Genomic DNA, 27557 nt, shown 5'->3' with positions numbered 1-27557 from the left:
TGGTGGACTGGGAGAGGCAGACCCACCCTCAATCTGCATGGGCACAATCTAACCTAATCAGCTAATCTGGCCACGATGGCCAGAATAAAAGCAGGCAGAAGAATGTGAAAAGACTAGACTGGCTTAGCCTCCCAGCCTACATCTTTCTCCCATGCTGGATGCTTCCTGCCCTTGAACATCAGACTCCAAGTTCTTCAGCTTCGGACTCGGACTGGCTTCCTTGCTCCTCTGCTTGCAGAGACGGCCTATTGTGGGACCTTACCTTGTGATCTTGTGAGTTAATACTCCCTAATAAACTATTTATATATATATATATAACTATATATATATATATATATATCCTATTAATTCTGTCCCTCTAGAGAACCCTAACACAATCACACACAAAATTTCTTAACCCAAAAAGTGTTTAGTTAAGAAATACGAGAGGAATGTTAATGCTACTCTTTCCTGAGGCTGACAAAGACAGAGACAAGTAAGGTAGTTATTTTTTCAGGAGTGGATCAGCTGCAGATCTAAGCTAGGGAATGTGAGATTAGGTCTGTAATTCCCACTACTTAGTCCCCTGGACATTTTTACATAAGGTGAATGCGACTACAGCCTAAGAATAACAATGGACTGTGAGATGCGGGACGGAGGGGCTCTCTAGCAGAAATCAGAGCCGGCGTGATCTTGGCTTTATGTCGTGGAATGGAATCAGGATCTACCAACCTGCCACTCATTACGACAAGTCATGGAAAGACCAGAAGGTTTTCCTGCCCTATCACTCTATTAACTACTGAACCAAGGGAAAATGACAGATAAGTATAAAACATTTAAAAGCATTTAGTAGCTGGGTCTCAAAGCAGCTACTCCATACTTCTCTACTATTACAGAAATAGCTACAGACTACTTCCTTTTCACTGGCTCCAAACCAAACAGTAAATAATATTCGGAATTCCAGTATGGTGATAGCATTTACGATAAAAATAGTCTTTAAAAGATCTCTAGGTAATAAAAACAGGAAAAAAAAACCTAATTTGACTTATTCTATAAGCAGACCGATTCTTTAATTTGAGAATTTACTATATCTATAAACAGAAAAATGTTAATATATGAAAGTTTTTCTCTCTTATTTCTCTTTACATTTTTTAAGAGACAGGGTCTCCCTCTTTCACACAGGCTGGAGTGCAATGGCGCAATTATAGCTCACTGCAGCCTCAAACTCCTACGTTCAAGTGATCCTCCCATCTCAGCCTTTTGAATAGCTAGGACTAGAGGCACACCACCACATGCAGCTAATTTCTTAATTTTTTTGTAGAGTCAGGGTCTCACTCTGTTGCCCAGGCTGGTTCCAAACTCCCAGCCTCAAGTGATTCTCCCACCTTGCCCTCCCAAAGTGTTGGAATCATAGAAGTGAACCACCATTATGCCCAGCCTAATCTCTTATTTTTAAAATAGCACTGAGATAATAAAATGTGCCATGAACATGTCAGTGAAGAGTAGCCATAACTGTTCTAAAAGTTTATCAAGGCCCTCAAGAGATTTTCTACAAGGAAAAAAAAAATAGGAAAAAAAAAAATCGGTAGTTTAAGTGTGCTTTTGTTATTTTTAATGGAAGGGGCAATGTTTCAAAGCTCTAGATGTAACAGCTCTCTTATTTTCTTGTCCTATATCTACTTCAAAGAAATGTAGCGAAAGGCTGGGCGCAGCAGCTCACACCTGTAATTCCAGCTCTTTGGGAGGCCGAGGAGACCAGATCACCTGAGGTCAGGAGTTCGAGACCAGCCCGGCCATGTCTTTAGTAGGGACATGGCGAAACCCCATCTCTACTAAAACTACAAAAATTATCCAGGCATGACAGCGGGTGTCCATAATCCCAGCTACTCATGAGGCTGACGCAGGAGAATCACTTGAACCTGGGAGGCAGAGGCTGCAGTGAGCCAAGATCTCGCCACTGCACTCCATCCTGGGCGACAGAGCGAGACTCCATCTCAACAAAAAAAGCAATGTAGTGAGAAACAGTGAAACCACAACTCCCCCAAGAGATGATGATCATCAGATTTCATTACAACTGTCTTTCTCGAATTTCTCCTAATGAATAGCCAGACATTAAATTAAGGATAAATTATAGAGAAAACATACAACACCCCTCAAGGCTACATACCAAGGTAGAGACACACAGCACTTACCTTCTTCCCTCCGGTCACAAACTGCTTGCAACTGGATCTCACGAAATGTGGGTGCACAGCAATAATCTACAAGAGAAACAGGACCCAACTCTGGTTTAGGAGTCAAGGCTAAAGCACAGAACGAAAACCCCTAATACAGTTCAAGCAGCATGATCTAAAAATTATCCTGAAACTTTGGTAGGAAGTAATATATTCAAATAATATTTTACAACAACTGATGACATCTGAGTTTTCTTCTTGTGTAAAAAGATTTCTTCTCTGAAGCCAGGTCAAAGCTCAAAGAGTAGGATAAGTCAGTTCTAGTTTCTGGCTGAGGACCCCTATGAGTGGATGTCCCCTGTACAGAGGCAGCAAGGGAGGTCGGTCAAGGCAGCAAGATGTCACAACTATTTCTAACTGTATACAATTTACAGAAAACAAAACAAACAAACAAAAAAACAAAGAAGCCAACTAACTCATTGTCCAAGATGCCTCCCAGTGACAGACGGCACCAAGTAGCAATGCAGCCTCCCAGATATTTAGCCAACTTACACCAAGACCCCATCAATGGAGAGATAACAGAGCTACAGGCCCAAAGAGCTAACCATTCAGGACTTACCTTTTTACATACAACCTGTTCCTGTGGTTCTCATCTGCTTCCCACTCATCCAATCTTTCCCCAGCCCCTTGCTACCCAGGTTTCTCTTAAGGTTGCTCCACCACCTTTGTTACTGTTTCCTTCATTTGCAAGGGCTTTATGATTACATAGCATCATTAACATCTTGGAGAGAGGGTGAAAACAAAAGCCCTCGTGGCTCCACTCAGTACATCTCCATCTTTGGGGCTCATCTGTTGTGGCTGTAAGCTCGCATAGACTCCACCTCCTTCTCTCTTTATCCCCAAACCACTCATGAAATCACCAACTTAACTAATTTTATGTTTTTCTAATTTAACATAGAGAGTATTTTTTTAGGTAAACACACACACAAAATCCCACACAATTATACTTCTATAAACCTTCAATTAAACATATTTTATACTTGTATTAATTGATATATTTCCTTCCTACAATGGAATAGATTCCTCTTCCTACAGTGTCATGTTTAAGGCTTAGCATATGACCCTTCATTGCTCTAACCACTCCTCCCTCCCAGGTTAGCTCTTCTTCCCTTCAATACCTTCCTAATCCATCCTCAATACCAATACTGAAGGATTCACACATTCTATTGTTTCACATTCTTAAAATCTCCCCCTAGCTCTCTCGTAATGCATAACTGTAGATCTGTGACTGATTCTAAATATCTCTGCTCCTCAATCACATTATGTTATCCTTTTCTTTCCTTTCAGATGTAAGAAAATAAAGCCATTGGGATCATTGCCCACAAGTGCTCCTCCTTCACTGCCTAACTTGAACTTGCAATAGTTGGGCTCAGTCCACTTCCTTCATGCCTGTTTCACAGGCAGAGGGTCTAGGACTCTTTTCGAAGATTATCTTCTCTACCTAAGCTGTTGATCTCATTGCTTAGTGCTGCTCCAAGAAGCATTCTCTTTTATTTTTAATCTTTTCCTCCTTACTGGTTTTTGCCATGAACCAAAACATGATTGGCAGAAATCTTCCCAGGACATGGCCCCTCTCTCTACCAGATGATGTCTCTTCTTTATTACCAAATTTCTTGAAAGAAGAGTCTCTACTGGCTGTTTCTACTTCCTCACCTCCAATTTACTCCTTCATGTATAGTGACCCTCCTGCTCTGAAAAGAGTCCTCAGCAAGGTCACCAGTAACTTCATAATTACCATGTAGAACATCCTTGTTTGAGTCCTTCCCGCTATTTAATCTCCACACTGCATTTGATACTGCTGACCACTTCCTCCTCGTAGAAACCCTCTCTCCGCTGGCTTTTCAACACCATTATTCGGGATTCATTCCAGTCCCTCTAACTGCTTCTTCTTAGACTCCTTTGCTGTTTTTTCTTCCACAGCCTGAGTCTTCAAGTTAGAGTGTTCCAAAATGTCACCATCAGTCTTCTCTTCTCACTCTACAGCTCGAAATTGGGTAATATCTTTTAAAATAGCTTCACCTTATTCAACTACGGTTATCACGCTTGTGTTTAAGGGCCAATCTCCATCCTGAGGCCCATATTCATGTTTCCAAAACCTCTGTAACATCCCCACTTGATGTACTACACTTACCTAAACTCAAGACCAAACTAGCCATGTCCTTACTCAAACATACCCTACTGCAACTGATGGCATTCAACACCCCATCCCAAAGTGAGAACCTGAACTGACAGTGAGCTCTTCCATCTTTTATCACCCTCATCCAAGCCATCACTAGGCTCCCTAAGTCTATTTAGCACAGGCTGTCCAAATAAATTTCATCCACTCCATCTTGAACACTCACTATCACTCTTTTCATTGAGATCATGTAATGCCCTGCCTAGAGTACTATATTAGGCTTCTAAATTGTCTCTTGTCCCTAGTCACTCTCCTATTTATATCACCCTCCACTTCGGCAAATTCAACTTTTTAAAACATACATCAGACCCTCTCTCTCCTTTCCCTGCTGGTCAATAAATGTTTGAATAAACAAGTGAAAAAAATAAATGACCTCTTCCTTCAACAACTATAATAGACATTTCAACTACCATATTTTTTATCTAAAACTAGTCCTCCTGACTCTTATCTGTCCTTCAATCAATACTGTGTACAGTCACCGTATTAATTTTCTTAAAGCTTAGCTCAGTTTATTTGCTTTGTTCTTAAATATTCAGTAATTTCTCCTTATCTACCAAATGGAATCAAAATTCTTTAGCCTGAATGTAAAGCCAGCCCAATCTTCCTCCACATTCTCTTGTCAAATCAGTCTTTTATGTACCAAATAAAATGGACCACTTGCTATTTCCTGAACACAAGTTGAACTTTTTAGCCTCTCCATTTCTATTATGCCGTTCTTCCACATGGAAAACCAGCTTCTCCCAACAGTCTCTCTCCATTTATTAAAGCCAAGTTAAATATCACTCCACCAATGAAGCCATCACTGACAAGAACAGCTAAAAGTGATTCCTTTCAGATTTGGAATGCTTATTATTATTTCTACCTCTTTGAGTCTTTTATCACAGACCGTGTGTGTGTGTGTGTGTGTGTGTGTGTGTGTGATCTCACTCACTATAATAAAATACCCCTGAAGACAGACTGAGATCACAATAACAAAATACATATTCTGTCTTCTTTCATAGCGTCTAAATAGTATCCAGTACATCTGAAGTGTTGAACAGACACTTACTGACAAAATTAATACAGAAGTGGTAATGTTCAAATTACTGTAATCCATATTGCCTTACTTGAGAAAACCCTTAGAAAAAGTAAAACTTGCTGAATACTTACTTTAATGGGACAGTCAAAAGTCTCATGAAATTCTTCTCCAGAATACAGTCCAAATACCTGCACCTACAAAGCAAATGGATTGTATCAGTTCACCATGACAGCAACAGAGAAGGTTACTGAGTCAGTACGAACACATACTATCAATAAGAAAAGTAGAACATTTAATAATTCTAAGGCCCTATGACCTCTAGTAAATATCTAATGAAAACAATGCCATCGGCCAGGCGCAGTGGCTCATGCCTGTAATCCCAGCACTTTGGGAGGCCAAGGTGGGTGGATCACCTAAGGTCAGGAGTTCCAAGACCAGCCTGACCAATATGGTGAAACCCTGTCTCTAATAAAAATATGAAAAGTAGTCGGGCATGGTGGTGTGCATCTGTAGTCCCAGCTACTCAGGAAGCTGAGACAGGAGAATTGCTTGAACCTGGGAGGCGGAGGTTGCAGTGAGCCAAGACCGCGCCACTGCACTCCAGTCTGGGTGACAGAGCGAGACTCCGTCTCAAAAAAAAAAAGAAAAAGAAAAAAGAAAATCCCATCAGGGTGAGGGTACTTTGCTGCAATTAAGCTTTTATAAGCATTCCACGGATAGAGTTCCCTTCAATCACCATAAATTGTATTAAATGCATGCCATTAAAAAAATGAAACAGATTTGAACAAGTTATTAATATTCTTTTATAAACTTCCATAAGCTATCCCTAAAGGAACTATTTTTTTCATCCCTTAAATGAAAGGGAAGCTTTTTTTTTTTTAAGTCTTTGTCTTATATATAAAATAAACCAACCACGTAGATCAATATGGTAAGAGATTAGGTGAACCACACTTAACTCACAACCTTATGCTGAATCTACTGAGAACACAGAAATAGATTTAAGTTCCTGCTTATCAGTGTCTCCCTTAAAGTTGTTCCAGGCTACTTTATTCATACTTAGTATATTTTCTGAGTGCTTTACTTAACAACAACAAAACAAAAACAAAACTGAAATATAAAACACATGCTATAAAGAATACAAATCATAAATTCATAGTGTGACAAATTTTTACGACACAAACATATCCCTGTAACCATCATTCTGATCAAGAAATAGAAGCCAATAAGCTCCTATGTTTCCCTTTCCAATATATAACACCATCCAACTAATCACTACCCTCAAAGTTATTGCCATGGATAAGTTGTGCTGGTGTTAGAATTTTATAAGTAAGGAATCATATTCTATTTCACTGATTTATTTCATTCATTATTTAACATTTTCTTTGTGAGATTTAGCCACACTGTTGCATATAGTGGAGGTTGGTTCTTTGCCACTGCTGTGTATTATTTCGATGTATGAATACATCAAAATTCACATATCCATCTTCCACTGATGACCACTTAGGTTGTTTCCAGATTGTGGCTATCACGAATAATGCTGCTAAGAACACACTTTGCAAATCTTTTGGTGCACTTATACACATATTTATGAAGGATGTATAACAGAATGGAATTGTTGAGTCATAATTTATGTGCACCTTCACATTTAATAGGCAAACCATTTCACAAAGTGGTTTCAAATTAATTACACTCTTACCATGAGAATGTTTGAATGTTTGTGTTCCCCCAAATTCATTACGTTGAAACCTAACCTCCAAAGTGATGGTTATTTATACTCTCAGCATGAGAATTCCATGAGATCTATTTGTTAGCTTGGAGTTAACAAATAGTACTAGAGTCAATGAGAACTATTTCCTAACATTTGAATATGTTCACACTCTCTTTCTAGTCTCTAGTATAGTGGTATTATTCTTCTATAACTTTTGTGGGAATTCATTGGTGACGCCATCTAGGTCTTAGCTTTGCTATGGTCTGAATGTATGTATTCTCCCCAAATTCATTATGTTGAAACCTAACCTCCAAGGTGATGGTATTAAGAAGTAGGGCCTTTAGTAGATGATTAAGTTATGAAGGTGTAGCCCTCATAGGTGAGATTAGTGCCCTTATAAGAAAGCTTGAGGTAACTAGCTAGAGCTTGAGGTAACTAGCTAGCCCTTTTGCTCTTCTGCCTTCTGCCACACAAGGACACATCATTCATCCCTTCTGCCATGTGAAGCTACAATAAGGTGCCATCTTGGAAGCAAGGAGAGCAGCCCTCACCAGATGCCAAATGCTGGCACCTTGAAATTAGACTTCCCAGCCTCCAGAACTGTGAGAAATAAATTTCTGTTGTTTATAAACTACCCAGTCTAAGGTATTTTGTTATGGCAACACAAATGGACTAAGATAGTTTCTTTGTGAAAAGGTTTCCAATTATAAATTCTATTTGAAAAATAAATATAGGGCTATTCAAACTTTTAATTTCTTCTTATTTTAATCTTGGTAAGTTCTGAGTGGTTCATTCTTTCAAGTCCCAAGCAGGAAATTCACTTATGTTATAATTTTGGGAGATGGATTCATGCATTAAAATTAAAGTTTCTGGGACCATCCACTCATATTGTAACTACTGTTTTCATATACTTGTGCCAAGTTTGTTATTCGGGTCCCACAAACAAGCGATAATATAATGCAAAACAGAGGGAATTTCATTTTTCCTGAGGCCAGCCTTGAAATGTATTTTTGACATGGCAAATACACATATGCCCCCCATCATCTGGCTTCTCATTGTTCAGAGGCTATAAAGTCATTACTTTTATGGAAATATAAAGGTATAGGATAATATAACAAACATCTTATAAAATAATGGCTAAGAAGCAGAAAAGGAAAGCACTGCATTCAGGGTTTCACTTTACTTGCGGAAGTTTAACTTGATGGACCCCAACAAATCTAAGAAAACTAGGTGAAAGGAAGAAGGCTCCTGAATCATGTGAATCTTAACAGAGCAAATCAACAAGTGGCCACCTTGGTGAAGCTACCTCAGTATGAACACCTGCTCAACTAGCACGCTGAACTTCTCCTAACATAATCTATTTCTTTTCAGTACAATAAGGTCATGTACTGCATGGTCTTGTGTGAAATCTCACACTACTGCTACTAACTGACATCCCTAAATGCTTCAACATGCTTTACCTCAGTGGTTCTCAAACACACCTGTACAGTTAAAATCCCTGGAAACTAATGGCCAAATCCCACTCCAAACAAACAAAATCAAACTTTCTGGTGAGGTGAAATGATATTTTTGAAGTTCTGCACAATTGGCAATGTTCTGCTGTTCCTCATTTGGTCCTCATAGCAAAAATGCTAGGTCTGAGAGCAAACATCATTATGCCTGTTGAACAGATAATTCTGTAGAAAAATGACTTGCCTAAGGTCACAAAAATCATAAGCAGAAGAGTTAGAACCAGAACCCAGGCATTCTAAATCCTATTCTTCTACATGTTATCTTTATATAGGATAAACTGAAACTTGCAAAAAAAGAAAGATATCTTTTTACATAAAGTGTAAGAAGAGTAGAATAGAACCACAATAAAAAACATTCAAAAGCCTTAAATATGTGCCAAACTGAAAAGAACATGAGTATCAGACTTTGAATTAAGGGTACTCCATGACAGAAATTGAAATTAAATGAAGCCAACTATTCATTCAAATGGATAAACTTCCTTCTGCCTTACAGATGGGATAAAGGTAATTTTTAGAGAAAAGCGATTTCTATTACGCAGAAAAGTATATGAGATGTAAACAAATGATGCATAAGCCTGCAGAAGAAGACTGACAGATCAGTAAATGTGTGGATAAATACCGGGATTGTGGATGTAATGCTGAAAATTAAATTAGGAATTGCCAAGGATAAATGTCCCTTTAAAAATAAAAAATGCATATTGAAGGCATAATAGTATAGTGATAAAGAGGAATAAACAAAAAGAGAACAAAATCAAACAAGTTCATAGTAAACAGGCACCGATATGCATCACTATCCTTGAGAATTTGCCAGAGGCAAAAATATCACTGTCATACCCACAGCAGGGGCTGGAGGAGTAACTGCTGAAGGTGGCAAATCAAGAACAGAACTCTCTGGTCAGTTTCTATTACTATGCTTATCTGAGCAACATTTTCCTCAACTGTTCTTATATTCTATTTCAATATCAAAAAATATAACTTCACAAGACAAATCTCATAAGCTTTGTCAGTATCCGCACAAGGGTGTTTTGTAACACCTTCAATGTTTTGGTTCATTTCAGTACTACGACATGCCAAACTAACTGGTCACAGGTTATACCACTAATGCTAATAAAATCCAAAACAATTCTCATTTATTTCCCCTCTCTCTCCCTCTTTATTTATTTTGCCATTTTGTCAGTGAAACTCACACTTATCTGTGAAGGGAATCCCTTCGCTTTTGGGAAGAGCTCATCCGAGATAAGAATCACGTAATTAAAGGTTACAGGAGAGAGGACCCTTTTGAAAATGGTATCTCCTGTAGAAGCCCTAACAACTTCCCTGAATCTGCTAACAAAAATACCTAATGAAGAAAAAGAGAAAATTCCTAACAATTGGCCATAGAACCAATCTCCTGCAAAGTCCTGGGGGAACTTCTCATTAGCTACAAACCAGAGAGCCATGTACCTTAGAAGTACGTAGTATGTGTTTTATTACCTGAAATAGAGGAAACCTACCCTCATGAAACAGTAAGGGATGTAATCATTCTCCACTTTAGCATGAAACTCTATGTATTTGCCAACCAGAATACTGGGCAACAGCCCTGATGCAGAGAAACTAGGACAGAGGTGGCCAGAGTGCTATACAACCTTCCCAGTTAGACTTCCCTTGTAACAGCCTCTTTCAAACTTCCACTTCCAAACAACACACTAAAAATCAAAATAGGGTGGACATGTGGACTGTCATCATACCTCCAGTGGTAGCTAAAGGGACTCTGGTGGTCAAGATTGCTGGTTTTCATATTCTCCACCCAGGTTAACTATCAGAGACCAGAGAGTGATGACAGAAGCCTCTAGTTCCCCCTAGAGAGCTGCCTTCATCTAGTTACTGGAAACTGAGCTCATTTTAGGGTCCCTGTTACTGAACTAGCGTGATTCTAAAATACCCAAAACAATAACAAGGGCAAGTTAGACATTGAATCTCTTTGCTAACCCAGGTTCAGAAGGAGATCTCCCTGTTCTGGAATGAATAAACAAATCAAACAAAAAGCATAGTCAAGGTCTATTAAAAAAGTCCTGCAGAACATTCCAAAGACTCAAAGGGAGAAAAACCATGTTTTAATAAATCATATTAACCAGAAACCAAAGAAAAACTAGAAAACTGTTTGGCAACCACAATAAGAAGATCAGACCTCTATGAACCTGGAGCAGAAAAACAGGAAGATGACAACAATGATTATAATAATAACTCACAATTAATAAGTGATTCTTCTGTTCCAGGTTCTATTCCAAGTAATTTACATATATTAACTCATTTAATCCTCCCAATAAGTAGGTACTGTTATTATCCCCATTTTACAGGGGAGGAAATGGACTGAGGCACAAGAGGTATAAATAACTTAGCAGACATCACACAGCTAAAAAGTGACAGGATAATTCCACTGCTAACCACTAGACAACACCCACCTGACACTCCATGGCATATAAAAAGTTGTAATTTTTAAAAAATTAAATATATATCAGGCTGATATGAAAACAGAATTGGGAAAGCTTTCAGAAAAATTAAAAATGCAAAATGGAATAAAAATCTACTCCAGGAAGTAGTAAGACACAAAACAGACTTTGGAAGAAAAGTGAATCAGCGAAGGGCATAAACAAGTAGAGAAACTCTCCCTGACTACACAGAAATAAAAAGCTAAAAATGAGAAAGCAAAGTACATGTGTGAGACATCACACAATATGAATGAACACTTTTCTGTACAACTTATGTACTGCCAAAAGGAAGAGAAGGGTAAATAGTGCTTTGATTGTTCACCCTCTTGCCTTGAAAAGTTCAGGTACAAGAATGGGAGACAGGAAGAGGCCAGACTGCAATGGATTAAAAATGAATGGTTAGCAATAAAAACAATTAATACATAACTGACAGCTCACCATATACTCTGCACCTCACAACACTCCTCAGGGGCCTCCCACTGCCAAGCTGAGGAGAGGGAGGCACTGCCAGGCCCAGCAACATGCCCAACTTCACACAGCGAGTGGGAATGCCAGCCCAGGCAGCTGTAATACAGAGCTATGCACTTAGCCTCTAAGCGATATTGCCTTCAGCTTTATACTATTGAGTTTCTTTGAAGAAATGAAAACAAATGCAACTGAGACAATCATCAAAATTATAACTGAAGTAAACTTTTCTGAAATGAAAATAATACTTCAGTGTATGGATCAAAAGGACTGACTGTGCACCAGACAAAATTAATGGAAAGAGACCAGAACTAGACATAACTTAGCAAACTGAATTACACAAACCATTTATTACTGTTGTTGTTCTTGTTGTAATTATTATTATTAGTCCAAGTTCCAAGGCAGGACCAAAAAAAAAATTGTAAAGGTTTTAGAAAAGAACAAAAGTAAGCTGGCTTCAGACATGTCTACAAAAATAAATGTCAGAAAAAAGGGAACAACGTCTCCAAAATTTTGAGAGAAAATATTCCAACCCAGAATTTTATACTAAATTATAGTTTACACATGAAAGCAACATATGCAAGCGATCCCAAAATAAACCTTCTATGTGCTTATCCTAAAAGTTTTCTAGAAACATATGCCAGTAAACTGAAACTGAACACACACACACACGCACAATATATGTGTGTGTCTCAAAATGCAGAACTCAAGTGTAGAAAAGTCATGACAAAAAAAGATTGAAAATGACCACCAGCTGAATAAAGAGTAAATTTTAAACAACTGATGGAATTATGACTTGAAAACTGAATGCAAATATCAAAGGTTACCCTCGAAATAACCTAATAAATAATTGTTTAACAAGGATCCTTAACAGACTGAAGAAAAGAAAAAAATACCCACAAAACCTATTTAAAGAAGCATTAGATTTAGATATCTGGAATATATTTGTGTAATGTCTTTATGTTTTTATCATCACTAACCACTTTACCAGATCATTCTATACTAGCTTCTCAACTTTCACAATACTGACTAACCCATGGTAAGGGGGTAGCTTACATATAAGTATGTGTACTAAAAGATTTATTTTCAATTCTATCAACGTTAATAAAAATATGGGAAAATCATTTCCCAAAATATATCACAGTTCCACACCAAAATATGGCAGCTATAAATTTCACCAAAATAGGAAACCAAAGGTGTTTGACAAGAATGGTACCACGAGATAATCTGAGGTTCATCTTATCCACCAGATGGAGTAGCTAACATATTCCACTTTGGTGCATTAAATAATAATTCTTCAACATTTAAAGCTCTGAAAATTCCTAGATGAAGTATTTAGTAAAAATTCGTTTCCAGTTTTTTTAAAAAAAGAGTACTATCTTTGAACAAATTAGTTCGGTTAAATTGATAACAGCCCAAAAGGAATTCTTCACCTTTAAGAAAACAAAATGAAGATTATCTTTCTTTACAAATACATGAACACAAAAAATTTTTCAGCGGTGTGGATAATTCTTCTCAATTTCTGCACAAACCAACTCCTCCCTCATCTCTCTCTGATAATCATGACAAGCTCAGAATTTCTGAAAGTACTGAAAATTTGACAGTGCTTTTTGAAAAGCACTAGTGTTCCAATTACTGTTTCAAAAGACTCTTTGGGCAACATTAGGCTTAGATCTATAAAATGCATTCTTGTATGTCAAGAGACTTCATGTTGCTTTTTGTTAACAGATTAAATGGGTATATCTCTTTTACACTAAGATATATATATTACTCTTTTACACTTTTAAACTTTTACTGTTTTTAATTTACCCATCTTAATGGCCCACTGAATTTAGGGCACATAAAAAACACAAAATTAGATTAGAAAATCTGCTTTACTCAGTAAGGAATATGTAAAGATCTATAATGATTCTTAATGCACTCTCTCAAACTGTTATTTTAGAAAAGTAGCTTAAATATACTGTGCATTAGAATTTTATCATTGCAAACCAACATTAGAAAAGATTTCCATCGACTTAAAAACAAAAAAGACATTCTTATAAGTGGAAAATCAATCACCACAACCATTAAATGTCACAGCTCAACATCAGCAAGAAGCACTGATATTGTTAGTTATACACTGCACAAATGATGTATGTCCTTGGTTGAGGAAGTAGGCACCAGGTTTTTAGAAAACTGTACATATATTGATTTTACATTTATTTAATGTGGCCATTGTAAGACACTTTATTCTTCTGATAAACTATGATTGCTTATCAAAAGATTCTATAATTCAAGAGAAACATTCATAACTTGTGTGTGAAAATGAAAACCACTGGCCCACAGAAATCATGCCCACAAAATCCAATTTTGTGGATTTATGGCAGAAAGGCATTAAACTACTATCTTGCAGGAACTGCAGACTAGTCACTGAAGTAGAAGTGGCACGGTAGTAATGATTAAGGTGACACGTCACCCTGCCACAGCTGTTAATCAGCTTAATACAAGTTACATTATTGACATTCTTGTAATTACTTTTCCTAAGGCACATTTGTGCAAAATATATTTTATTTTAATTATGACCAATCAGAAGCAAGTTCAATACTCAGAAAGAATAATCAAGATTGTCTTAATGCAGGTATATAGTAAGCAAGGTGCTGTTCCGATCACCTGGGGCTGGCGCCACAGCAGAACTCTCAGCATGACCACATTCTTGCCATACCTTGCCATCCTCTGAACACACGCCCATGTGCTCTCCACTTTCATCCAAGCTAATCTGATTTATCTTCACAGGACTCTAAAAAGAAAAAGATGAAACTTCATGAACATATGTATCAACAATCAAATGTCTTTGCTCTTTGTAAAATAGTAAACTCTTTGTTTTCTTATTAAATAATGACAGTTTCCAACTATCTTACACAAAGCACAGTAGAAACTATGAGAAGAAAAGTAAGCCTACAGCAGCTACAACATGAGCTTGCGAAGTAGTTTTTAAAAAATATTTAGCCTTAAAATGGTTTGGCTTGTTGATAAAATAAATGTAAATATGCAAAGTTGAATCTGGGATCTTCAAGTGAAAAATATAGAGCAAGTAGGCAAAGGTCAGGGCAGACCAAGGCTCCCAGACCTCAAAAAGGCCACCCACTGATTGATGCTGCTGAAAGACATTCCGACATGGAGATGAGACTCCTGGCTACAAAATCCTTTCTCATCTTGATCCCTAAATCACCACACGAGCAACACTCCTGAGATGCAGCCCATGAAAAATAAGCTAGCTCCTTAAAGTTCCTAGAATGTTAGAAGAGTAAAGGTCCTTGAAGATAGATATTTGATCCATTTTGTAGAAGAATAAACTGAAGCTCATAGCAGGGAATCAAAACAGAGAAAACAGAGGAGTCAGGGCTACAACCTGGGAAGAGTGAAAAATACTGCACTGGGCAGCAAAGAATCTACAAAGAAAGCAAAAGCTGATCTGGGAAAGCACCTAGACCAGCATGTCTGGACTTCTGGCTGAGAAGTCTAAATGCTCAACTTCTATAGTCTTTGAATAAATTCCTTCCTCAAATTGAGTATCTTCTGTTAATAGTTTCCTTATTCAGATTGTGGGTTCATCAAACAACAATTTTTTAATATCGATTTTAGTCTTGGCAAATATAAACTCCAAAAACCTCTGATTGTAATTTCTTTGGCATCTGGTTGTAAGCTGCCTCAAATTATAATTTAGTAAGTGTGTGCAGCCTAGGTTTCCTGTCCAATATGGTACTGTCCACACGCAGCCTTTAAAACTGAAAGTTAAATTAAAATTCGATAAATCAGTTCCTCTGTTGCATTAACACATGCCAAATGTTCAACGACTACATGTGACTCGTACTGGAAAGAATACAGATCACAGAACATCATCACTGCAGTAAGTTCTACTGGACAGCGTTGTTCTGTGCTTAGAAAACTGACACCCAATAATGAAAGCAACTAAGACATCAAGCCTTCTTTACAAAGCTCTTCTTTACTGCAAGTTACACTTAGTAGATTTTCTTTCTATATACGTGTTTATGTAATTCGTTCTTGGACTCTGGTATTGAAAAGCTCATGGCCTATCCTAATATTCTGTAAATCACATTATATCATTTCCAAAGACCTGGCATATACAAGATCTGTTATTGAACCCCAGAGGAAAGTAGTCAGCTAAGGCTGGTTATCTCCATCTCACAATGAGGAAAATGAGGCTTCAAGAATTTATGTGAGTGTCTACAGCCACAGTGCTACTAAGGAATGCATACCACACAATAGTATTCCAAGTGCAAATAAACCAAAGTTTTCAATACAACATGTTTCTCACTGAATGGAAACCATTTGTGCCATCACATTAGCAACATTATGGGGGGAAAAATCATACCTCTAAGGTAAGAGAATCCTTTTTCCCACGTACCTCTATTAGCAATAGAAGGTTTTTTTTTTTTCACTTTTTTTCTGCCAACAATCAATATTCATTGATTCATTTCCCTGACTACTAATAAACTTAAGCATTTTTCTTAAGTCTATTGGCCAATTAATTTGCTCTTCTGTAAACTGCTTGTTCACCTCTCTTACTCATTTTTTTTCTATTAACATGTTTGTTGTTTTGTCAATCTATAAGAGCTCTTTTCTATTTTTAGGGTATGAAGTATAATATTTATCCAGACATTGTATATGCAGTCTCCTATTTTTCTGCATGATGGTTATTACTTTATTTCTTATATTTAAGTCTTTCACATTTCAGAATTTATTTTCTTTCTTTTTTTTTTTTTTTTTTTTTTTGAGACGAATTCTAGCTCTGTCACCAGGCTAGAGTGCAGTGGCACAATCTCAGCTCACTGCAACCTCTGCCTCCTGGGTTGAAGTGATTTTCCTGCCTCAGCCTCCCAAGTAGCTGGGATTACAGGCAGGTGCCACCATGTCCAGCTAATTTTCACATAACATTCTGGGTTTTCAGTTGTGGTCTCTGTCCATTCCCATATCAATTCAGCATTGATTTAATTATAGAGGGTGTACACAGTATGTTCTGATATCTAGTAAGTCTCAGTCACAATTTTTCACATTTTCTTTGGCTTTTCTCAAGTATTTATTCTTGTGAATTTTGAGATCAAATGACCCCAATGCTGCTAAACATAATGGTCCTTGTTCAATCCTAACTTACTTCACCTAATTGGAACACATAGCACCACTGGTAACTCCTGACTCCCACATCTCATGGTTCAGTCCTTGCGCCTCTTCTTTTTTACATGTATACTCAAAACATAGTATTTTCTCCAGGCCATGGAATGACCCCTACATTTTTATCTCCAGGTTGGGCCTCTCCCTATTCCAGACCAGTATCTAAGATGATTTCTTTTATATCTGTACTTGGATGCCTAAAATGCACCTCATCTAAAACATATCTAAAACCAAGATCCCAATATTCCCTCTGGAAAGGGCTCTTCCTGATGGTTTCCCCACCTCAGTTAATGCCTTCTAGTTGCTCTGAGAAAAAACTTTCAAGTCACTTTTGATTCCTGTCTTTATGTCCACTCTATATCTAATATTTCACAATTCCTATCACCTCTTCTGATGAAATTTATTCAGACTTGGACCACATTTCACCACCCCTACAGCTGCTATCCTGGTCCATCATTCTAGTAGGGATTATCATAATTGTCTCCTAACTAAGTGACTTTCTCCTGCCCTGACTCCCCTAGAAATCTGTTCTCAATCCCAAGGCTGCACAGTGACACTGTTAACAGGTTAATAAGAGTCGTTCCTTTGCTTAAAACCCTGCAATGGCCTCCTATCTCAAGAAAAAAGCCAACATGTTTACTATGACCTGACAGTCCTAAATTATCTGGCCTTTGCCTTCCCTCCAACTTCTGAATTCATCCCCTCTCCCCCTGGTTCTCTCTACTCCAGTCCTGATGACCTTTTGCTGCTTCTCAAGCCTTAAGGCCTTTGCATTTGTCCACCCTGTGCCTGGGATGCTTTTCTGCCTACTCTGTGCTGGTAATCATCTTCTCAGTGAGACTCTGGCCAACCAATCTAAAAGTTCAACATTTTACCCAAACATTTCATAACTCCTCATTGCTTTTTTCTCCTTAGCACTTGCCACTATCTTAGCATATCTTTTACTTACTTATTTTCAAATTCACTAACTAGAATATTAACTTCATGAGAGAATGTTCAAAGAATAAAAAATTCCAATTCAACATAAATTCTTCCAGAGAAAAAATAAAAAGGAAATGCTCCTCAACCCATTTTAACAGACTAGGATAACCTTATACTAATAAAACTCAACAAGAATATTAGGGGAAAGAAAAAGTACAACTAAATCTTACCCACAAACATAAATGAAAAAATCCTAAAGAAACGATTAACAAAGCCAACCTATAGAGAAAATCCAAGTTTATTCCAAAACTACAAAGCTGATTTAACCTATGAACACGAATTTTCTATATTGATAAATGAGAAAAAATCATAGAATTATCTCAATGGATACAGAAAGTTTTTGATGAAACTCAATATCCATTCATGGTATTTAAAAAAAAAAAAAAACTTTTAGCACACTAGGAGAAAAATTCCTCAACCTCTTAAAGAATGTCTTCTGAATGATAAGGAAAATATTGCACTTAATGGTAAAATGTTGAGAGCTCTCCCTTTGTTATCTTTGTAATATTGAATCTTCCAATCCACAAACATGGAACATTTCTTCATTTATTTGGGTCTTCTTCGATATCTCTAAATAAAGTTTTATATGTTTCCCCTGAGAGGTCTTAACATTCGTTTGACAGTTTTATTCAAGAGCAGCAATCACAGGAAGCATCCTTTCCTCATTCCTGACACGTATTGTGTGATTCCATTTACACAACATACAAAAATAGGCAAAACCAGAGTGTGTAGGGGGTGCACATACAGGTTGTAAAATAAAATGGAGAAGTCAGAGAGTTATTACTATAAAGGTCAGTATAGTGGTTACCTCTGAGGGGAAGAGAGAACACGGTGATGAGGAAGGGTCACATGGTTTATTCTCAACCGAGTGGTAGTTTTGTGACTGTTTGCATGGTGACGATCTGTTTTACTACACGTTTTATGTAAAGTTACATTTCACAATAAACATTAAAAATTTAAGAAGATAAAAAAGAACCGGCTCATAAAAATGTCTGAGATCAACATCTTTAATGGGTTATTTCTTAAATTTTGAGATCTTTTTTTCATTTTCTTCCACTTTAATTGTCAAGCTACTCAAATGTTCTCAATCTAATCTGGTCATTTATATTTTCCAAGAAAAAAAAAATAGCACATTTTAAATTCATTAGTGATGAAAATAACTTTTATTTTACTTTTTATTCTTTAACTATTTTAATAATACTGATGATATTAATACTACTAAGAATAAATAGTAAAACTATTACTACTAATATTTACTATATGGTCATTATACATCAGGCTCTATTCTATGAGTTTTATACATGCATCATTTAACACAGCAATTCTATAAGGTAGGTACTATTACTTTTCCTATTTCATATTTGCAAATATACAGATATCTTACAGGTATAAGTACTTTGTTTCCTTTTTTTCTTTGATTATCATTATCAGGTGTATATCCGCTGTACTGGTGGCCTCTTTGCAGAAACAATATTTTCATCAATTTGCTTTATTTTAAAATTCTTCTATTTTATTACTTTCTTATTATTCTTCCTTAATTTTTTCCCTTTTTATTTTAGAACAATTTTGTTCACCACCTTGAAATTTCCAGACTTTAATATACTACCTAATAATTATAATTACTCATTTGTCAGTCATATAATAAAATGCTTTTGATTATCACTGGCCACAAACCAAAGGACAAAAGTTAACGTGTAATTACAATAATTATTTCCTTTTTGAGAAAATAACATTTTGTTTCATTTCCAAGGATGGTGATGCTGTATTTGCCCATTAATCTAGTTATTAATAAAGTCTAGTGTGAATGAATTGTGGTCTGTGGATGTGGTTTGTATAAAATCTGTTTTTAGAAATTTAATAATTTCTCTTTGTAACCTAAGATATAATTTCAAAAATAATGCATATTCTCCATTTTAGGCTCAAAATATGTATTTTTAAATCATGCTATTTATATTATTTAATTTCTCTATATACTTACTGTTTTCTTCCTTCATCTATCGAAACTGATTAAAAACAAGTTTTAAAAACTTCTTACTCCAATTGTAGTTTTGTTCATTTATCCTTGAATTTCAAATGAATTTTGGTCCAGATATTAGATGCCCTATAATTTGGCATATCAAAGGGTAAAATGATTATACTCAATCTTCCTTTTAACTTGTAAATGTAATCAATATACTATGCCTTCTGCTGTTAATGCTCTTTTGCTCTAAATTCTAGTTTTTGTCACATTTCTACCACCAACACACTTGATTTCTGTTTGGCTTTTTACTGTGTATTTTGCTCACATTTTTATTTTTCACTTTCATCATTTTATAAAATATGTGTCCTTCAAAGCTAAGGTTATTTTTATTTAATTAATAGTAACAGAATATCTGATCCATTTAGTATTGGCTTAGTTACTACATTATTTTACAGTTTTTATGTGTCCCCATTTCATTTTTTATTATTTGCTATATTACTCAAGTTTTTTTCTTTTCTATCCAAGAATTAGATGATGTTGATCTACTTTTATCTTATTAGCAATTACTTTTAAATTATTATAAATTATACTTGATTTATGCCTCCTCAAAATCAATGCAATCACATTATTTAATACTTGATTATTTACTACAGTCTTCCCTTCTCTGTTTCAAAGTGAAAGTATAAATATTCTCCATTTCTTGGGTCACTTTAAATAGAATTGGAGAGAAAAGCTAGTTAACACATCAGTAAAAACTGCAGTCTTAAGCTATCGGTTCTAAGAAGGAATCCAGGAGCAGAAACTATTTTACTTTTGAGATGTCTGTAATTTTTAAACTGATTTATAAGAAGTCATTATAGGTTAAGGATATTTAAGGAGATTTACCCCATGTCATGCAGACTGCAAACATCTTTGTACCTTATTACACATTTTAAAATTTTCTTTGGAGTGATTTTTGAATAAATTTGAATTTTTTAGTCACCAAAATCAAACCAAGTAAACAGTCAATGTGCATAAATTGTAGGTAAACAAGAATAAGAGTCAATTTAACAACAACAACAACAAAATGAAAACCAAAACAATATATTTTACCTTTGGAAATAGCAAACTTTTAAAAACAGTTTTGGTAAAGAAGCACAAAAAAGGATACTCATGCTGCTGGTAATAATTCAAATTTGGAAAATGTTTCTGAAGGGTATTTGAAAATGTGTATCAAAATTATTTAAAATATACATTACCTATTATGACCAAAGAGAAGCAGAAAGATTATTTCACAAGGGCCTTTTCACAACAAGTTTCTTTTGTAAGATACTAAAAAATAGAAATTATCTAAATTTCTAAAAGCAAAGCATCTAAATGATAATTCTTAGAAATTAAGTTAACAAAAAGGTATTATGTACTAAGGTATTTGGCTTTGTCCAATGTGAGGTTCAGTCTTTGCCCTTGGTTTCTGTGTAACAGACAGGAACATCTTAAGTCAAAGGCAGGGGGCTGGCCAGACCAGACATTAGGGTAGGCCTGCCATACCCAATCATATTAGTGTGGGAGCTGGACAAAGCAAAAAGACCAATCATGTAGTGGGTGGGGGCTTTGGGTCAGAGTGGTGTCAGTCAACCTGGCAGCTGAGATTAACCACATGAATAATCCTCAATCGATCATGCTGTGTAATAGAGTCTACATAAAAATCCTGAACACTGAGGCTCAGGTGAGCTTCTCTGGACAGCACACATCTATACCAGGAGGGTAGCACATCCTGAGGACAATGAAAGCTTTACATTTGAAACTCTCCCATGCTGTAGCCTGCATGTTCTCTCTTCCTTTGTCTGATTTTTGACCTGTATCCTTTCCCTGTAATAAAGCACCATTAATACAACAGCTTTTAGTGAGTTCTGTGAGTCTCCTACCTATCAAACATGAGGGTGGTTTTGGGAATCCCCAGAATTTGCAGTGTGTGTCAGAAGGCTTCGGTAGATTTGGCTGTCAGGAGAACTGTGCTCTCAAACTTTGAAGTTTGGTTAACTCCAGGTTAACCGAATATTACTGTATTTGGAGTATTTGTATATCACCTATGTGACTGGAAGCAGATACTCCCAAATATTAGCATTGGTTATATCTGAGTGCTAAGTTATTATTGTTTGGGTTACTCCTTTCTATGTTTTACTAGATTTCTACAAAAAAAATATTTATTTTGTTTCTAATCAGAAGATAGTTTTAAAATATGGCAAGGTAGCGAATTCATTAATCTAAAAACAAAAAGAAACCAGATATTAAATATAATATTTAAAACCAGGATTCCAGGAACTCACATGCATATTTTTGAGTGATAACTGAATACCATTACTACGCACATTCCATTTCCATAACAGTTCCATAACATTTAATAAAGAACAAATAAACAAGAGGATTTCAATATTACAACTGTCAATGTTGCATGCAACTAGCCTGGCATCCATAATCATTCCTCCTATAAAAGAAACAAATGTCTTACACACATCTGTCATTTCTATATACTGAAAACAAAGAAACAAACAGCAACGACAGGAAAACAACAACAACAACAACAACAACAACAACAGGAAAGACAGAAAGGGTACAGGATATTCCCAAACATAGAGGGAAAACTTCCAGTACAAGATTCTACATAGCTAAAATGACTGATTTTCCTAAACCTTTCACCATAACAGCAATGAGCAGAAAGCATCACATCTAAACATACACTTTGGGGTGTGTGTTTGCAAAGATGTAATACTGGCATAAATATAGGAAAGAGAGAGTGACCAGAGAAAAGAAGACCAGAGAAAAATGGCCTCAGCTGTATTTTCCATTAGCTACAATTTTATTACTAATGGAGACATGTTTGGAATTCTGGACAATATAAGTGAGTTTGTTCAAAAATCAATAATGTCAAGCTGACACTATAGAACATACAAAAATGTTTCCTTAATGGAATAAAAAAAGAAGTCCGAGTAAGCAGGAGGGGGCAAGGACTAGCACACACCTTCTAAATCTAAGTCCACTACAGGTGGTCTCGAGTTCTTAAATTTAAAGAAAAGGCAAAATTACCAACATGTACACCTCATGTGATAATCAATTACCTAATGTAAGATGCTTGAAATAAATACACTTAGTATGGATTATGTCAGCTCTTCAATTAGGAATAAATTCACGGTCATTTCGAAAGCTGCTTTTAATGGTGTTCTTTGTGGCAACTTCTTTTCCCTTGACACTCCTCATCATCCCACCTTAAGCTATCAGTCCCCCAACAGTGAACCCAAGAAATCAATCTGCTAATGTATAATTTGTAAGGCTCCTCTGACTAACAAATGGATAATTGATTCCTTCAAAAATGCTGCATCCCCACGGACACAGAGAGGAATGAATAAGAAATAGAAGCCAGGATTTCATTTTCGTTCTCTCAGAGACCCACTAGTTAGCAATCCTAACATCCACATGGTTGCCTATGCAGCTTCATGCTCTTTAGTCACAGTTAGCAAGCACACCACACTTACACTCCATGTGTGAAAAGCAAACGTCTGTTCTTTCATACTTGGGAAAAGCTCATTTTACTGCTTATTTTACTCTCCACTGATGATGTACCCAGGAGGGAAGCAAGACCTCCACCTGGATTTAAGGAGCCTATGAAAAACACACCTAATAGCAGGTTTTCTATACATCTGCAAAACAAAACGAAACGAAACAAAAACAAAAACAAATACAAATATTTTCTCATTGACTTATTTTAAAACCAGAACAGTATATCCTTTTTTTTTTTTTCTTTGAAACAAGAGTCTCACTCTGTCGCTCAGGCTGGAGCGCAGTGATGTGATCTCGGCTCACTGCAACCTCTGCCTCCTGGTTGAAGCGATTCTTCTGCCTCAGCCTCCTGAGTAGCTGGGACTACAGGTGTGCACCACCAAGTCTGGCTAACTTTTTTGTAATTTTAGTACAGACGGGGTTTCACCATGTTAGCCAGGCTGGTGTCAAACTCCTGACCTCAGGTGATCCTCCCGCCTCGGCCTCCCAAAGTGTTGGATTTACAGGTGTGAGCCACCTCGCCCGGCCAGAACAGTATATTCTTTAACTATAAACTCTCCAATCTTTTCAGTTGCTCTAAGATTTCCTCTCCAGCACTAAACCCTTCTTTGATTCAAGATGGAGAATATATTAATCAAACAATCAATCCTGAAGTTGGAGAACTCTCATGAAGCTTTCTTGAAAGTCTCACAATATAGGTTCAGTAAACGCAAAAGGGAAGATGGAAGGGCTCCAGCCAGTTCCCTAGGAGAGCCATCCACTCAGTGCTCCGGGGCCTCCCATCACTGCCACTCCTGAGTAGCATGGCAGCTAGCTGCTGTCCACCCTTCCATCGCCAACTGCTCTCCCTAAGGTTGCCAAGAACTTCAGAGGCTGAAGCAAACGGGGAATTCTTTCAGCCTTCCCATCCTTGACTGCTTTGTGACACTGATGCTGCTGACCCACTGCTTCCTTCCAACTTTCTTTTCCCTCAGCATTGATAACAATGAGTTATATAAACACTGTTGAGTAAAAAAATAAGTAAACTATTGTTATGTTTTTATTTTCTGTTATATTTTTGTTATTTATGGGCCCAATGACAAAAGCAAAATCCATCATTCTTACCTAGCACATCAGTACTCCTTCCCACCAAAAAATAGGCTATAAAAACATGAACCTATTGCACACGTTTGTGGGGAAATTATTTAATGACAGTTATTACAATATGCTTCCCCTTAGGGAAATGGGGGAGAAGACTTTAGCTCTCAAGTGAACAATCATCACAAATATTAGGAAAGAGACTGAACAAAAATCCCACAAGAAAAAATAATGAATACACTCCTAGTCTGTGTCACAGCAATATTAAATTCTGGATATGTTATAAATGTTAAGTAAATGAAGATTTTTAAATGTTCAACATAAAAAACAGAAACAATGATTACTAAACATATAATGAAAAACGAGTTCAGAATTAAAACAAAGTAATGCAAAAGTAAACATTAAATGTAAAATGAAAGAAACAAAAATTAAGACGCTGAAAATTTCAGTCCCCTTGGCAAATGGAAATATCATATTAATTACCAGACAGACTGCTGGCTTTCGCTTAAAAGTGAGAAGAGATGACTTCCTTCATTGAAACAGTAAAACCATTTAATGTTTTCATCCCGGGAACAGACAGTGAAAAAGACCAGACCCACCTACTCCCTGGTCCAGTTCACCGCTCCTGCACTTGAAGTACACAAGTTTCTCACGTGACCTCGCCCTTCTGCCCCTGAACAGCTGAGAGTCGCCACTGTGTTGGCAGCAACTCATCTTCCTTCCCCCTTTTGTTCTCATTTAAAACCAATTTAAAATATTTAGTTAGATTTTAAAATAACTACACTTAGAATTGAGTAAGTATCTAGGAAGAATCCAGAGCCAGACTACGAAATAAAAAAGAACCAATTTTTGTATTACAAATACTGTTTATATTGCGTCACAGTCATTTAACCAACAAAGAAGCCTGGCTGGCCAGCCTCAGATGTACTTCATTCCTCATGAGCGTGGATGTGGAAAATATATATACACATGCCTCACTATTCTCTTGCTCAAGTTACCATTTTTGCCAATTGATGAGAAAAGATACTTCCAAGGAACCAATCATCCAAGGTATACAAAGGAATGGCTGCCTATTTCCTTTCATTCCCTATGTTCATTTACTAGTAGACAAGAAACAGGTCTTCTACCTGAATGACACCACCAAAATTGCTGGGGGAAAGGTTGCTAAAGCCTTCTTAGCTTCAAAGTCAGTGGATGCCCTTCAGTCCCCATGACTTTCTGGCCCCTGAAACTCTCCTCCACTGGCTTCCATTACACCCACTTCTCTTCATTTCCTTCCTGCCTTTCTACTCACAACTTTTGTTGTTGTTATTGTTGCTGTTGTTGTTTTGAGATGGAGTTTTGCTCTTGCTGCCCAGGCTGGAGTGCAATGGCGTGATCTTGGCCTACTGCAACCTCCATCTCCCGGGTTCAAGCAATTCTCCTGCCTCAACCTCCCAAGTAGCTGGGATTAGAGGAATGCGTGACCATACCCAGCTAATTTTTGTATTTTTAATAGAGATAGGGTTTCACTATGTTGGTCAGGCTGGTCTCGAACTCCTAACCTCAGGTGATCCACCCACCTTGGCCTCCCAAAGTGCTGGGATTACAGGCATGAGCCACCGCAGCCGGCCTCTACTCACAACTTCTCAGTCACCCTTCCAGGTTGTAGATCCTCAGCCTGCCTCTTAAACCGCAGTATTTTCAATCCAGCTCAGGCCTCTCTTTAGAGCTGCATATTCACATTAACAACTACTCTACAGCTCTATGTCAAACTGTCAATTCCAGAACCAGTGCCTTCTTCTGTATTCTTTATTTCACCTAATGACCCTCAGTCCACTTAGCTATCTAAGCCAGAGTACTAAGAGTCATCCCAGAGAAATTTTTCTCCCTCACACCCCCAACAAGCAATCAAAAGTCACTAAGTCCTATCCTTCTATCTCTCTTAATACCTCTCAAATCCATCCTTTTCCCACTGCTGTAGCAGATGGTCTCTTAATTCACACCACTTCCCCAAACAAGCCCCACAAGCACATCCCCTGACATATACTCGTCTTCTCCAACACCCCATTTTCCACACTGCGAATCCCAAAGTTAGTCTTCTAAAAGCAAATTACGCATGTTGCTACTCTGTTTAAAGTAAATTCCTTAATATGGCTTTTAAACAGAATAACCATACATCCCAGTTTGCCCTTGTCAGTGTCTGTCACGGCTGCCCAGGTATTATTATTAAGAGCTGCCCTTTCATCTTCATTTAAATAGTAAAATATACAGTCGTCCTACTGATAAAGCCATTTTTCATTGTGTGGCTCCACCTATCTCTTCAGGCTCATTTCCAGCCAGATCCTAAAGATTCACAAGATTCTAAATATCCCGGTTTTTTAAAATGTTTTCTTTAACTCTATATATTCGGCTTAGAATAGGCCATGCACAGCCTCTGTCGCCCACCACTTGGCTAATTCCTGCTCTTTCTAAAAGATTCAATGCAAGCATCACCTCCTATGGGAAGGCCCCTAACTTCCTTTCTGCAGGATGGCATACCCCTCTGTGTGTTCCCACATCAGTCTCTATCCAAGCATTTCTGTTTCAGAACAATAACTCACTTTGCTGCCTGTCTCTGGCACTTAATTGTGAGCCCAAGAGAGCAGAAATCTACTTTAAACTCAGCATCTGGCATAGAAAAGCTCAATGAAGCTCCCGAGAGAACAAGAACCACAATCATTCGGAGTCTGAAGCACATCTCATGTAACGAGAAAACAGGCAAATACATAAATAAACAAAAGCTCTAGAAAAAGACAACTACAGAGCGGAATAAAAGCAGAGGCAGAGTTTTGTTAAAATGTTATTTTCTTAAAAATAAGAAAAAATTTTAAGGATGATAAAGCCTCAATTAAGTTCAATGGAAAGAGTTAACTTCTGACATGCCCCTGTTCTTTTGGGACCCAAGGTTTTCAATACTCAACTGAAAAGATTTGATCAGATTTGAGTAGCTGATGAAGAGCTGACAGTCCACATGTGGCAATCAGGTCCCCGTAACACTAATTATATTTCAGAACTAACATGAATATGCAAAAAAGTCTTCTTATGAGGTGTTAAAGATGACTCTACGCCTTTAAAACTGAATGACTATATTAAATGGAAGCTCTTTCAAGATAATCCAGATTTTAACAGAAGCTGCTGTTTCTACAGATGAGGAAATAATGCTTTCTCAGTAACAATTCATTCCAACTTGAGAAATAATTAGGAAATTCAAAAGGCAGCAATTTATAAACAGAAGGGGTAAGTGATAAAATGTGGCATG

At 37.0% G+C, this 27557-nt stretch overlaps 1 protein-coding gene across 1 annotated transcript in view; it reads right to left on the bottom strand.

Annotated features, from left to right (window-relative positions):
• VPS41 (VPS41 subunit of HOPS complex) overlaps positions 1 to 27557 on the bottom strand; it is a 187846-nt gene that overhangs the window by 89749 nt on the left and 70540 nt on the right. Inside the window, exons 5-7 of the mRNA XM_015133685.3 lie at positions 14258 to 14332; positions 5536 to 5598; positions 2172 to 2237 (exon numbers count right to left, since the gene is read on the bottom strand). Of these exons, the coding sequence (XP_014989171.1) occupies positions 2172 to 2237; positions 5536 to 5598; positions 14258 to 14332 (204 nt within the window). The remainder of the gene's footprint in view (positions 1 to 2171; positions 2238 to 5535; positions 5599 to 14257; positions 14333 to 27557) is intronic.

Source organism: Macaca mulatta, chromosome 3, assembly GCF_049350105.2.
Source record: "Macaca mulatta isolate MMU2019108-1 chromosome 3, T2T-MMU8v2.0, whole genome shotgun sequence".
NCBI classification, from domain to species: Eukaryota; Metazoa; Chordata; class Mammalia; order Primates; family Cercopithecidae; genus Macaca; species Macaca mulatta.
The sequence above is the reverse complement of the archived record's forward strand: the minus strand, read 5'-3'. Positions and strand labels throughout refer to the sequence as shown.